The following is a 13,478-nucleotide window of genomic DNA, read 5'->3' as shown; positions in this document are numbered from 1 at the left end:
GCAATTCCTTCAACTCTGCTTCTCCTAGAGCTGCCAGCTGGGAATGACTTTCTCCAATATCGAAGAAATAAACTCCAGATTCCACTCCACGTGGAACTGGGAGTGCAACCCTGATAATACTTTCTGTCACTCTGCAGGAATGGAAGAGCAACACCAAACTAATTTTAAGGCCTCCCATTCTTGGCAGCAGCTACACCTGTCAAGACTCAGAGGAACACTTGTTAGGTTATGAAAACAGTACAGCTAATCATTGCTTTTGGAAACATCCATGCAAAACACCTTGTTCATTCAAGCAGAAATCAAACAAGAACACTCTGAGAACAATAAAACAAAACTGACTAATGATTCAGCTACAAACACCACTGTGAAAACTGATTCGGTTACAAGCGCTACAATGAATTCTGAGCAAATCTTCTGTGCTGAAGGAAAACATTTCAAGGTCAAATAAAGAATGCTCCACTGTGGAACAAACCCTAGTGAAGAAATCACACAAAGTGATTCTGGAGCAGAGTTTTCTTTAGTTCCAACTGCCTAAACACTGTCTTTGTTGTACTTTTCTATAGCAGTGACATATTTTATACACATATCCTGTAGTGGAAGTGTTAGTACTGTTTCTCCAGATATGTTTACAAACTTTTGAAGAAAGCGCTCTGCAAGACAAATGCTGAAAAATTCTGTCAAAAGAGAACAGAAGACATAGTTTAAGCATGTCTAATTCTGCATTCAGCCAGAATTAAATATAGCCTTCAGGTCACAAAAAGCACGAAAGGCCACACATGCTGGCAGAACAGAAGATGTACCTACTGTCCTGAATGGTCTAAGAAAAACTCAGACTGGGAGGATTTTTAAAGATTACCTCCTCAGTCAGGGTGGAAGATAACACCACTACTTCAGCAGCACAAGGGGACTGAAATCTACCTTATTCAGAAAAGGCACAGCCTTCAAACCTGCTGTTTAGAAGCCATGAACAATAAAAGATGCAGGAAATTACAAGGAATGGGTAAACAAGGAGATCTTTCTAGATTCTAGGGGAAAAAATGGAAAACTAATCAGGCAGAGAAGTCCCACAATGAAAAACCAAGGTCAGGAAGACAGGCTTCAGCAAGGCTTTGGAGACAACAGAACACAACAATGCCTGACTGGAACCCATTCAAAAATCAATGATGAAATACTAGAGAAATCTAAATAAGAATATGATAGAGTCTTTCCTCAACACACCTCACATGACAGAAGGGATTCTCTGCCTATTCTAGAATCCATGGTTTTGGTACCAGGAACCTCATTGAGAAGCTGTTGGAAAGACTGAATTGGCTTTCTGAGTGTACTCTGACCCAGATCATACAGGCAGAATGGCAGGAATTTGGAAACATAAGTTCAGAACATCTCTCACAAGAGGTGATAGAGCCACCAGATTAGCAGGCTGAGAAGAAAATTGCTAGTAGAATAGAAAAATCTAGTTTAGGATGAAAGATGAAATAAATTAATCAGATAGTAATGGCTTAACTCTTCCTCAATAAAAACAGCTCAGTCTTTGAGATTTGCAGAAGATATATGAAATTTTAAGTGAGGGGTGGGCTCAGCTTCTTCTTCTAGGGGCCTGCTTCTCAGATGCTGGAGGGGTTAGAATTTCTCTCCCTAAATGATTCCTCCTGCCCTTGTACTCACTGAGAGCTGCTGATCTGCAGGGCTGAAGCAGGGCTGGCAGAGGTGAGACTGACATATGGGAAAACAAGGAAGGAGCTCACATGCCCACTGGGGTACCACAGAGCCTGGTTCCAGGCTTTGTGTCTGTGAATGATCTAAAGAGAGATCACATTTTTGTATTGAGGACAACCTTAAACAGAAGGAGCTGCAAGCACAAGATGGCTTACAAGCACAGGCAGGAAGTGCTCCAGTGGATTCTGTTACAGAATAAATAAAAGAATGCATCTGGGATCTCTAATCTGAAATGAATACAAAGAAGAAGGAACATACACAGGAGACAGTGATGATTAAAATGCTTTAAGTATAAAATTGACTTGAAATTAACTACAAAAGCTATATTATATGTTTGAGTTTCAAGCTAGCAATATCAGCACTGGGAAAGAACAGTGATTCTGTAGGTGAATCTAGCATAATTACACATCAAGCATTTCAGTAGCTTTATAAAGGATCTCATGGAGTTGCAGGAAAGAATAATTGAATGAAAAGGAGGTGAAATAGAATGGCAGGCAAAACATAAACAGCTTATAATATACAACTTGGTCATTGCCAGACAAAATAACTGATAAAATCATAATCAATAATGTAGGTTTGGGCATCATAAAGCTCTAAAAGAAGATGAGAAGGAAGAAGGAAGGAAAATAATCCCAAAAATTCATGAATATAAAGGAAGAATTTGGATGACTACATTTCTTGACACCAGGATGTTGAATAGTCAGTTTCCAGCAAAGCCTTGCTACTTAGTGACATCATTACTTATGATATAAACCAAGACAGGATGAAATACTTGCTGAAGTGGAAAACACGCAAATCATTAGTCTTCTTCTCTTCCACAACTCTAAAGATCATTCATGAAGACTTGTTGCTCCATTTAGTATTTTTCTGTTCTAACAATGAGGAGTATATGAAATCTTAGTCTCTAGCAAGAATGTAAAGCTAAAACATTAATTAGCATTTTTCTTTGCAGCAAGAGAGCTTTTGAAGTGATGCACTAGATTTTAAGTCCTACTTGAAGCAGAATTATCATTTGTCATAAAAAAAAAATATCAAAAATCACAATGCTCAAGTTCAGCCAGGTTAGACATAATTTTATGGAAGAAATATATCACTGAATTTAAATCTTCAGATTTGCAGCCAGGGAGAGGAACAGACCAAAAATAAGCATAACCCTGAATTTTGTGTCATATTAAAATATCACAAGTACAAGCACTTCTCTTTTATGCTGGATGTAGAAAATATGAACTGTGCTCAGAACTGTCATAGTTTAAAAAAAAACTAACAAAACTATTCAACAACAAAGCTTCAGGACACTAAGAATTGCTGTGAAATTTGGATCTCTCAGTTGTCCCTTATGTGAGAGTCTACATAGATATTTGATTTTTTCCCATCTCTCAGACATGCATGATGACATTTCAGAAATAGCAGAGACCTTGCTCCATAATGCCAAAAAGGGGATTTGAAGATTGCATCCAGAGACTGGATGGTGCCACTTTATCCCTTCTGTTTGAAAGGTGAATGTGTACACAATATGGCAATGTAAACCAAAATTAATGAACTCCAGAAAAATATTTCTGAATCCTCCAATAAATCCAGCATGGTAATAAATTCCTGAAATAAATCAGAAAACATGAGACATACTCAAATAATATGAGGAGCCAAAGATGCAAGCTGTTTACATAAACCAGAAATGACACCTTATGATGTAATGTTTTTATACAAGCCTGGTAGACTAAACAGTTGTGATGGTGCCAAGTGTTTGGAAGGTGATGAAATTGATTGAATCTGGCCAAGACACCAGTTCCAGCTCTGATCCTGATTCCTAAGTACTATCTTCAAATATATAAGGCAAAGTGTAAAAGCACATTAGTGAGATTGTATAGCTCAAGCCATCAATGCTTAGAAATTACCAGAATGAAGCACACTTGAATAACCTTACATTGGACACTTTGTTTAGATTATGATATAGCCTTTAACTGCATGATTACGTACTAATTTTTCCACATAAATTCTGATTCATTCAGCATACATAATGAATAGTGCCTTCATAATGAACTATTTTTCTTGTAACAGCCAGTTGCTTTTGTTCAATGTGTAGTCCCAGGACTTATTTGCTACACATTATTCATATTCTTCTCTGAAGACAAAATTATGAATTTCATCATGGGTTTTTCCATGCACCTCATGGGTTTTCCAGGCTACTACAGCGTCTGTCTGATTAACAAACATTCATTAGTTTATTTTGAAAACATTGCTGTGAGGGGAGGCAGCAGTATGCTTCCATTATACACATGGAAAACTAAGGCACAGGAAAATTACTTAATGTGCTTGATGTTCTCTTCAAAGCCTTATTTTTAAAGTCCTACTCTCACAGAAGTGAGCAGCAGCCATTGACTCTGAGTACTCCATGGCATCCCTCTCTGCTGGCAAACGTACAAGGAGAATTTGTCATCTTGGGGTCCTGTGTGACTTTGGAAGATGTCATGCACTGATACACATTGACCCTTCTCTGGTAGTCACACCAAAGCATGCCCTCTTCTGTCCTGTTCCTTGAACTTCTTCCTGCCCCTCTTCCTTCTCCTTTCCCAGTCACACTTCAACAGTCTTGTTCTTCATTCCTAAGGCTGTCCTTTCAGTGCCAGTCTCTGTGCTCAGCAAGTCCTAGTTTCATTCCTTTACTCCTGAGCTCTGTGGTCCAAGCTGCCCAGTAACCCCATCTTGTACTTCCTCATTCTTCAAACGAATCTGAGTGAACATGCCCGCACTTCCCTCCCCAGCCCCAGCTTTACTTCCCTGAGCATGCTGCCTCAACTTGGATTGCCTTCCTTGCTCCTTTATCTTCTTTTCCCTTTCTGGGTTATTTTGTACAATTCCCATTTAACCTAATCCCCATCTTACAAGTCTTTCCTGTTCTTCCCCCCTTAACCAGCCACTGCTGTCTGTTAGCACCTCCAGGAGCCGTTTCCTTGCCTCACTCCCTCATCTACATGCCCCAAGTTCCAGCATCCTCTTTGAAGGTTTGTTTCTGTGCTTCTCTCCTTTCTGCTTTCTGACAGGTGTCATTTGGGTCGGTGTCTCCTGCTTTCCCTCTGCCTGTGCCAAGCAAGGGCAGGGCAGTGGATGACGGTGGGACCCACAGTCACGGTGCATCGTCTGTAGGGGGAGCACAGCCACAGAGGAGCTTCGGGACATTCAGCTGCCGACATCCAAGACTGTTCTACCAAGCCTAGGAAAAGCTTGCTTTTCCCCAAGACTTTCTGACATCAGCTATATTTCTATAGCATTGGCATGCTTATCACACAAAAGATATCCATTCATCTACTCAAGGTTTAATCTCCAGGTAAGACTAATACAAATTTTATACAAAGGTCAACAGAATGTTCAGCACTGATTAAACATTCATTCCTAGCCTAAGCTTACAGAAGTATGGCTACAATGTTTAAATAAGTCAAAGAAAAATAACAAATGCTACACTTTTTGCTATACACAGAATGAGTTCAAGAGAGTTCTGAGGAGCTACAGGTTAGACTGTGCATCAGACTGAGCTGTGCTATTAGACCCATGTAAAAGAACAGGAGCAAATAATGCAAGATGCCTTTGAAAATAACAGCTCATAAATGGATTTGCAATGTTGCATTCACGTTGAACCAAATCTTATCAGGAGTTTTTATCTAAAAAAAAATTTCCAAAGTGCATATATTTCTTATCTCTTATTTAACATTTGTATGTTTTTAAATTGCTTTGATTTGTTAAGAAAGATGACAATGACTGAAAAAGCAACACTGAAAGAAACCCAGAAAAAAAATCCAAAAAAAGATGTACTGCCATGATATTATTAATTGCTTACTCCAATTTCTAGATTTGTGGCTCCTGCATAAACCTTCACAGAAGGTATAACCCAGTTTGCTGAATACAAAACATCTCAATATTAATCCTCTTGTCTTAGAAAATAAGAAAAATATTTTTCTAGCTACATAAATTTTTCATTACTGCTTATGTTTCTACTGCAGCAGTGCTTGCAATTCCAACTAAGTGCATTGCAGAATTTGTCATAGTTGGATGTATAATGTTATGGTTTCACTGGCTGTCTTTCCAGTTAGTACAGCTTAAAGACCAAGGACATTTTCAGAATATGAAAATCTAGCATGGTTATAATTTACTATGTGCAATACATCGCTATTTATCACAAGACTTTGTTGGACCTCAATGAAGCCAATCACCTTAAGAACATCACCCTTTTCAACAAAGATACCTTAAAATAAATTGAAAGTATTTATAATACAAATGTACCCATGTGCAGGGATCTAAACGTATGGTGTGTACATCTGTACACTTATCTCAAAGATGAAAGCCCTAACCTTTGCTTCCTTGTTTAGTGTTTCCATTAAAATAAGCTTTTTGATGCATAAGTGCCACCTGTAGGAAATATTGGAGTATGCTCAAGAGCAGCCCTGTGCCAACTGAGGCACTGAGTTGTTTCCCTGCCATCCCCAACACACGCAGCTCCTGTGGAAATTCAGACATGCATTGAGGAGCAGCCCTGGATGATGGCAGCTTGCTTGATGAAGGCTAGTTTGTAAAGCCACATCTACAGGAAAGTTGTTGTTTTCAAGTCTAACCAAAAAGGAACTGAAACAAAAATACTACATTTTTCCATTTTCTGGTCTGTATGACATTAATCCATAGGAATCAAGCAATCCTTTTCTATTGTGTGCTGATGCAAATAGAGTTTGTCATGATTAACATGGGCTACTTCACTACAATTACTTAGGGTACACAGATATGAAAGATTGCATAATTTAACTATTTTTAATTATATCTACTATTAATTAAAAGGAATATATGTGAAAAACCCAGTGTAATCTCCACTACTATAAACATAGTTCAGCTTCCTGTGAGTTAGGCATGAATGGATAGAAGTGCATATATCATAATTCCAACATTGAAAGAAAAAAAATCCAAGAAATTCTAATGTAGCTAAAAAAATAATACTGATAAAAAGCTGATACTGATAAGATGTTCAATGCCTTACTTTTTCCCCCCCTCTCCCCAATATTACAAGAAAAAATAAGAGCTTACAAAAATTCAGGTTCTTAAATGGCCTGAGTCTTAAATGGTCTTAGAGTCTGTCTAGGTCAAAAAAGTGAAGTATTTAATGCCAATTTGTAAAAAATAACAGAGAAAACTGGCCTGACTCTCTATAGCCATCAGCTTTAACTCTTGTGCTCCAAAAATATGCTCACCACAAGGAAAGAGTTTCATTAATTCAGCCGTATCAGTCACTGATACAGTATCCCCATTCCTTGGTTACAAATTCCACACCCAAAGCACAATTTGCATCCAAGAATGAGAAGTGATTTTTAATAATTCGATGTGAAACGACAAGATAGAAATTTTCTGATACATGAGAAAAAAATGATATACTACTCTACGAAAAAAATATTAGTTCATTGTTTGACAGCCAGCGAGTCTGTTTAGTTTTGTCAGTCACAGTTGGGTACAAACGACATGTCTCTCTTCTCCCCTAGTCAGCCGTCAGCGTCGCTTCGAGCACGTACACTTGTTTTGGCTGTCCCCCGTCACCACCTGACATTTATCTGCTTGCTTCAACACAGACAACCTTTAACACCCGCCCCTGCTAGTGTGGAACCAAACTTCGCGTGCCTGCCGGGGAACAGACGGGCGGCCGGGCTGACAGCCGCTGTCCCCAGGGCACTGCGGTCTCCGGCGGCGGTGCGGGCGCCAGGCGCGGCTCAGGGCTCGGGGCTCAGGGCTCGGCTCGGGGCTGGGCTCGGGGCTCAGGGCTCGGGGCTCGTCGGTGCGGTGCTGTCCGCGGTGCTGAACCGCCTCCCGCTCGGTCTCCCCCCGAGCCCCATCTTGCGAGCCCCAGGCTCGGTCCGCTCGCCGCCTCATGGCTCTCACGAGGGACCGGCAACAAGTCTGGCCGCTTGCCTACGGCAGCCGGCACAGCCGCCCGTCTACCTGAAGCACGGGAATTGCGCTGGAATACAAAGGACTTTGGAGACCGCGGGCAATAAAGCCCCACCAGGGCCGCTACCCCATCCCTAGCTCCGGACTGTCCGCAGCTCGGGCTCTGGCTCCCGTGGCTGCCTCTCCCAGAACAAGCCCCAGCGTCCATTCCTGGCAGGGGCAGGGTTGTGCATCAGGCTTGCCCGGGGTAATCGCGCCGCAACGCCAGGCACGGCTTAGGGAGCGGCGGTTTTCCCTCCCTTCCCTCCAGCAAGGTGCAACCTTCTCTTTTTCTTTTGTTCTCAATGGCAGGAGGGTGGCGGCAGCGGCGGGAGGGGTGGGGAACACTTGCACCTACAAATTCATGGGGGATAACAAAGGACCATACGACGCGCGGATTTATTTGCATTAGCATCCATGAGGGCAGCAGCATCTTACGTCTGCAGGGATTAGCCGCGCCGAGCCCGGGCTTACCGTCCCTATCGCAGAGCTGAATCGCCTCCAGGCTGAGGTTCTTGATCACCTCCTCGCAGGGGCTCGTGGGGCTGCTCATGGTGTGCGCCAGGCGCGGAGCCTCCATCGCGCCCCTCGCCGCTGCCTGCTGTGGCTTGGCCGGGGGCTGGGGCTGGCCGGCTCGGGTGCAGAGCCGCGCGGCAGCGCTTCCCGGCGCCGCCCGGCTCGGCTGCGAGCGCTCGGCGGAGGAGGCGGGCGAGGAGCGGATTTGTCACCGCAGCGAGCCGGGGAGGGGGCAGCAGCGAGGCGGGCGGCCGGCGCGCCCCGGGATCCGCGTTTAAAGGGGCCGCGGCCGCCGCCTCGGAGCCGTCCCTTCCCCCTCCGCTCCTTATGTAACCGCAGCCGCGCTTCCACGGGAAGCTCCCGGCCAGTCCAACCCCTCCGGGTCAGGCCCTGCGAACGGCCCGGTCCGGGTCCCAGCCGGCCTGCCTCGAACACAGCTTCCCACCGCCGCGCCGTGGCTTCTTTCGAGGTTACTCCATTACCCGACAGAGTCCCCAAGGCAAAACCATCCCCAAGCCACAGTCAGCGATCTTGCCGTTCCCTAAGCGCACAGCCCACCATGACCGCGCTGTGCAATCACACCCAGCTGCAAGGGTCTGCCGTCCACTCTGATCCTTCCTGATTATGGAAGAATTTGCAGAAAGAAATATTAGCCTTTCTAAATATTAGAAAGAAATTTTTAGGTTTATCAATCTAAAACCTAGAAAAGCTGGCGGAAGGTAACTGATTGCAAGACAGGGTATGGGAATGAGCAATTTCTTGCTATCTGCCCTGCACACTTCCCACCTGCCTTTTTTGTGGGAAGGAGAAATAATCCACATAGTATTGGTGCCATTCCTATCAGGTCTTTTTGAAAAGTACTTATTTATCAGTTTCCACCTTCAGGAACAAGAATGGGGCCAGAAAATGAGAAAATTTAAAAAGGAATAGGATAATAAATTAAACTTGTGTAGCTCTGTACCATCATCAGGTGTGACAACGCAGCTTCCTGCCCACCACAGGCCTGCAGGCTGGACAAAGGGGCAGCCTGTGGGCCTGGGGCTGCAGGAGTGCACTGCTTTCTCCAGGTTATGGACTGGCTGTGGGATCAAGCTCACTGTGCTGGGATGGGATCACCAGTTTCCAGACAAAGTGGTTTGAGCCCATTTCCTACCACACATTAACAACAAGCATTCCTGGCACTGGTTTGTTGTTTCACCAAAATAAAACTGACACTGTTTAGCCACTGATCATGAGATATCAACAGTGGTTGCTTTGAGAAACAGCAGTTCATTGCATGCAGGCTCCCACCAAGACTGAGGCTGTGATGTTTCTTGGTCAGCATTGTGTGACAGCAAGTCCAGAGAGTCCCTAAAACTCCCATTTCTCTTTCTGCAGTCCCAAGTTCTCCCTCACTGATCTGGCACAGCAGCAAGCCCCAAGCACAGCTGGATGTCTGTCATCCACTAACACTGGACTTTGGGATCCTTCCATGCTTTATGATGGTTTCTAGAGACATTAATCTCAGAAAATGAACTCTGATGTTGCCTTTCATGAAGCCACAGACAAGTGCTTCTGCAGCCTAGAGGCAAGGAACAGTTTTTAGGAGCCTGGATTCCTCTGACACCTTCAAAAATCTGTAGTACATCCTGGGGAGAAAGAGCAATGCTGAGCACCCTTCTGGGACTGTGTACTCTTTACACCCCCCACCCTCCATTCTTTCTTGTTCATCTTTTTTTTTTTTTTTTTTTTTCCTCCCTGCTCTTTCTGTCTCTGATGTTTTTCATCATGATGTAAAATGAGTGCAGAGGGGTCAGGCAGAGGAGAAATGGAAGGAGTGGGAAGGGAACCTAAAGGAAGAGAAAATGAAAAGGAAGTAATAACAGGAAGGGAGAGTGTGAGTCAATGGGGAGGTGGGAAGGGAGAGGAATATATGAATGAATGCACAGACAGAATGAGGACAAATTTAGAATCAGAAAGGAAAGAAATTAAAGTGGGTGAGACTGCATTCATCAGGTTTTAATTTTGTCTCTGACAGGCATTAATTCCCTGTGCTGAATCAAAATCTTTCTCCTTGATATTGCAACTGTTCTTAGCACACAGGCATCTCCTACGTAAGGCTGGAAAATTTCTTTCCCTGAAGATGGTGTATTTAGTCTCTCAGCCTTATGTTCCACATTCATTCCCTTCCACAATGTGGCAGACAGTTCAGCAGCTCACACAATCTTGTTACTTTGCTATAACATTATATAAAGTCCATTTGAAACAGACACTGTCCTTGAATACTGAGAGAATTCCCACTTTATTCTCTCTGCCTCTATTTTATACACCTTTCTCTCCTCTACTTCTTATTCTATGCAACTGAAATCAGGTTTTTAAGAATGGATGGATTTTGCATAGCTCTTTGAAAGCACACAGCTTTGGGGGTGTTCCCATTCTCAGAGGCCTCTCATTTCTCAGCTACCTTGTAGCAATAACCCCTGTCTGAGCTCTATCTATTTCTTTCTCCACACCATTACAATTTTTTTAAAGAAAAGACTGATTAACTCTCCAACTACCAGCAGACCTCAGTGTAAGTGTAGAGCAGAGAAACCTTTCCCATAGCTCTGCTTTTCTAAAGCTAGACCTGCCTGAGACAGTATTTTGCAGAGTCACACTTCAGGCTGCGTGCTTCCTTCAGCCTATCACCACTCCCATCACCTGGGCAGGGGATCAACATTTTTTAAAGCTCAAATTCCTCCCAGATGTGATTCCATGCAAACACTTGGCAATGAATTTAGTCCTAGGTATTTCAGTCTCAGAGCACACAATGCTCTCATGGTGGTTTTTTCACCTGAGAGAACTCTGCTTGTCTTAACAAGGAATATCATTGTCTGAGGCACAAGTTATGTTTGTGCTAAAAGATGACAGTCTCAGCATATAATCAGAAAGTTTATTCTGTGACAGATTATCCCTGACAGTCTTTAGCAAAAAATGTCACATATCACAAATATGGGTCAACATTATGTAATGGAAAGTCTGCCAATAGCAGCACAACGTTAGACACAGCAGAGGGTCATGTGCTTAGGACTGCAAAAGCTTGCAAAGAATTTACCACAACAGCAACCTCTCAGACTTCCAACCTTTAGATAAACAGAATCTTACCAACTTCTGTAGTTCAACAACAACAGTGTGTCTGTTATTACAGCACCCTCACACAAGGAGAGCAGAGCAGCATTTTCTGGCGTGATGCACACACCCAGAAACATGAGCTGTGACACACAGCCCTTGCCTGGCAAGGTCCAACAATCTCAGCTCTCCTGCCTCAGCCTGGCATTCACAGTGCCCCAGGTAGGTCAGCAAGATCTTGCTGCAGGGCTACACTCTACAGCAAAAAGGCACAGAGACTGCCAGCCAGCTGGAGAGCTGTGTGGCTTCTTTCCTAAAAGGCACAGCCTCATTCATGCCATAAAAGCAAGGGGAAAAGGGATTCCTGGGTATTCCTTTCCTCCCCTCCTGCACAATTACAAAGTTCAGCCCCACCTGTGTTGCACTCTGTTTTGGGAAAATTGCTGTGCATTAGCAGCAGAGCACAGCACAGAGCTGGGCAACCCCATTCTCACTATTTGAAAACTCTTTTGTATTTTATTGTAGCAGGTTTTTATCTGCAAGTTATAAAAGAAACCCCCTTTCTCAGACCTCAGCAAGACTCAGCATTCCAGCTCTGCCTTCCCACTTGGGAATAAAAAACGACTTGTGTTATTGCTCAGTCGACTGTGCAAGCAGAAGGCAAAAAGGCTACAGACATGGTTTTCAGGAAAGAAAAACCAGGGAGGAATTAAAGACAGCATTTTGGGATTATTTTCCTCCTAATAATATGTCACTTCTGATGAGAAAAGCAAAATAATAAAGGACAAATAGAAAGAAGGATGGAAATCAGTATTGAGGATGAGTCCTAAAAGATACATGGCTAAACTTAGCAACTAATCCCTGAAGTTTCATGGAAATAAATTCTTTGCAATTTCACAGTCATTCTCTGTCTTTAATAGACGTGTCAACTGTTTCAAGTGTGCAAAGGCACACACTTGAAAAGGGATTGTGTGCAAAAACCAACATAGAACTGAAGTGAAATCCACAGACTGGTGACAGAAAGACAAAACACCCACCCCAAAACGGAAGACCCTAAGTGAAAGCCATGGCTCCATAGAGTTAATGTGCAGTGTGAGACCTCATCCTGCTCAGACAGACATTGGTGTATGACAATTTAGAGCAATTTACTGCACTGGGTGCAGTATCTAACCAGGAACCTCTTTGTTTTTTCTCAGATAACAAAGCAAGAACCTCCACAAGTGCTGAAACAAGGAGGATAATGGCAGAGGTCCCTTTTACACTCTAGGAAAATCCAAGGCTGAGGACCAGCATTTGTTCTTAGCTGTAGAGTGAGTCTCTGTCCCTCTTTCTGCAAAGGTAGCGCCCATGGCCAGGCACCCTGACACCAAGGCCAGCAGTGAGGCTCCAGCTCTCCTGGAAATGTCTCTGCCTGCTGCTTTCTGCTTCAGCATTGTTTGAGATGCTGGGAAACCTCACAGCTTCTGGGAACTCTACAGTGAGGCGCATGCAGTGGCTCATACATCTCAAAATGTCTCTCCTTCCCTGTTCACAGGGCTTCATTGCAGCAACTGAATTCGGTTTATGCATTCAGGCTTCTCCTGAAAGGCCATAAAGCATACTTTGAGACATCAAAGATACAATTCTGAGGCAATCTTGTGCCAGCGAACCTACTCATGAATCTGGAAAAATGGCTTCAGTGTAGGCAAAACCAGTCGACAACTTGCAGAAAAAGAAAATCAGTCCATGAAAAAGACAACCAAGGGCATATAAGATAGAAATACACCAAAGCACAAGTGGCACAAAAGGGATGGTCAGAGTCTGGCTCTGCCAAGACTCCCAATACAGGAGTTAGAGGGTGTCAATTGCAGTTAATAGCAGCAGCTTCAGAGCAAACAAAAGGATGTGGTACTTCCTGCAATGAATGTTATGGTTGTGAGACTGAAGGACAGTGCCAGTGCTAGAAATTTTTGTTCATTCAAGAGAAGGCTGGAAAAGTTCACGCAAAAGGAATCATTTGGAGTTACTAAAACCACAAGTGACTGAGCTGAGAGTGACTGAGCCCTAAGCTGGAAACCAACAGAGTCCAGGGAAGAGTTACTGAAAATTGTTATATGTGCTTGTCATGCCCTTCATCTTCTGTAAAATCTATTTCAGCCACTGTTAAAGGGGCTGCACTATCCTGGCTAAGCCCTTGGTCTGACCCAGGACAGTCACAGAAGTGCCCT

At 43.4% G+C, this 13,478-nt stretch overlaps 1 protein-coding gene across 4 annotated transcripts in view; it reads right to left on the bottom strand.

The window, feature by feature from the left end:
- PHYHIPL (phytanoyl-CoA 2-hydroxylase interacting protein like) overlaps positions 1-13,478 on the bottom strand; it is a 54,820-nt gene that overhangs the window by 23,045 nt on the left and 18,297 nt on the right. The window contains exon 1 of one of the 4 annotated variants that reach the window (XM_063164014.1): positions 8,143-8,302. The exons of the other annotated variants lie outside the window; for them this stretch is intronic. Coding sequence (XP_063020084.1) covers positions 8,143-8,248 — 106 coding nt within the window. The 5' untranslated portion in view covers positions 8,249-8,302. Of the gene's footprint in view, positions 1-8,142; positions 8,303-13,478 lie in introns of those variants that run through there. 4 annotated transcript variants of the gene reach the window in all.

This window comes from Melospiza melodia, chromosome 9 (genome assembly GCF_035770615.1).
Source record: "Melospiza melodia melodia isolate bMelMel2 chromosome 9, bMelMel2.pri, whole genome shotgun sequence".
Classification (NCBI taxonomy): Eukaryota; Metazoa; Chordata; class Aves; order Passeriformes; family Passerellidae; genus Melospiza; species Melospiza melodia.
The sequence above is the reverse complement of the archived record's forward strand: the minus strand, read 5'-3'. Positions and strand labels throughout refer to the sequence as shown.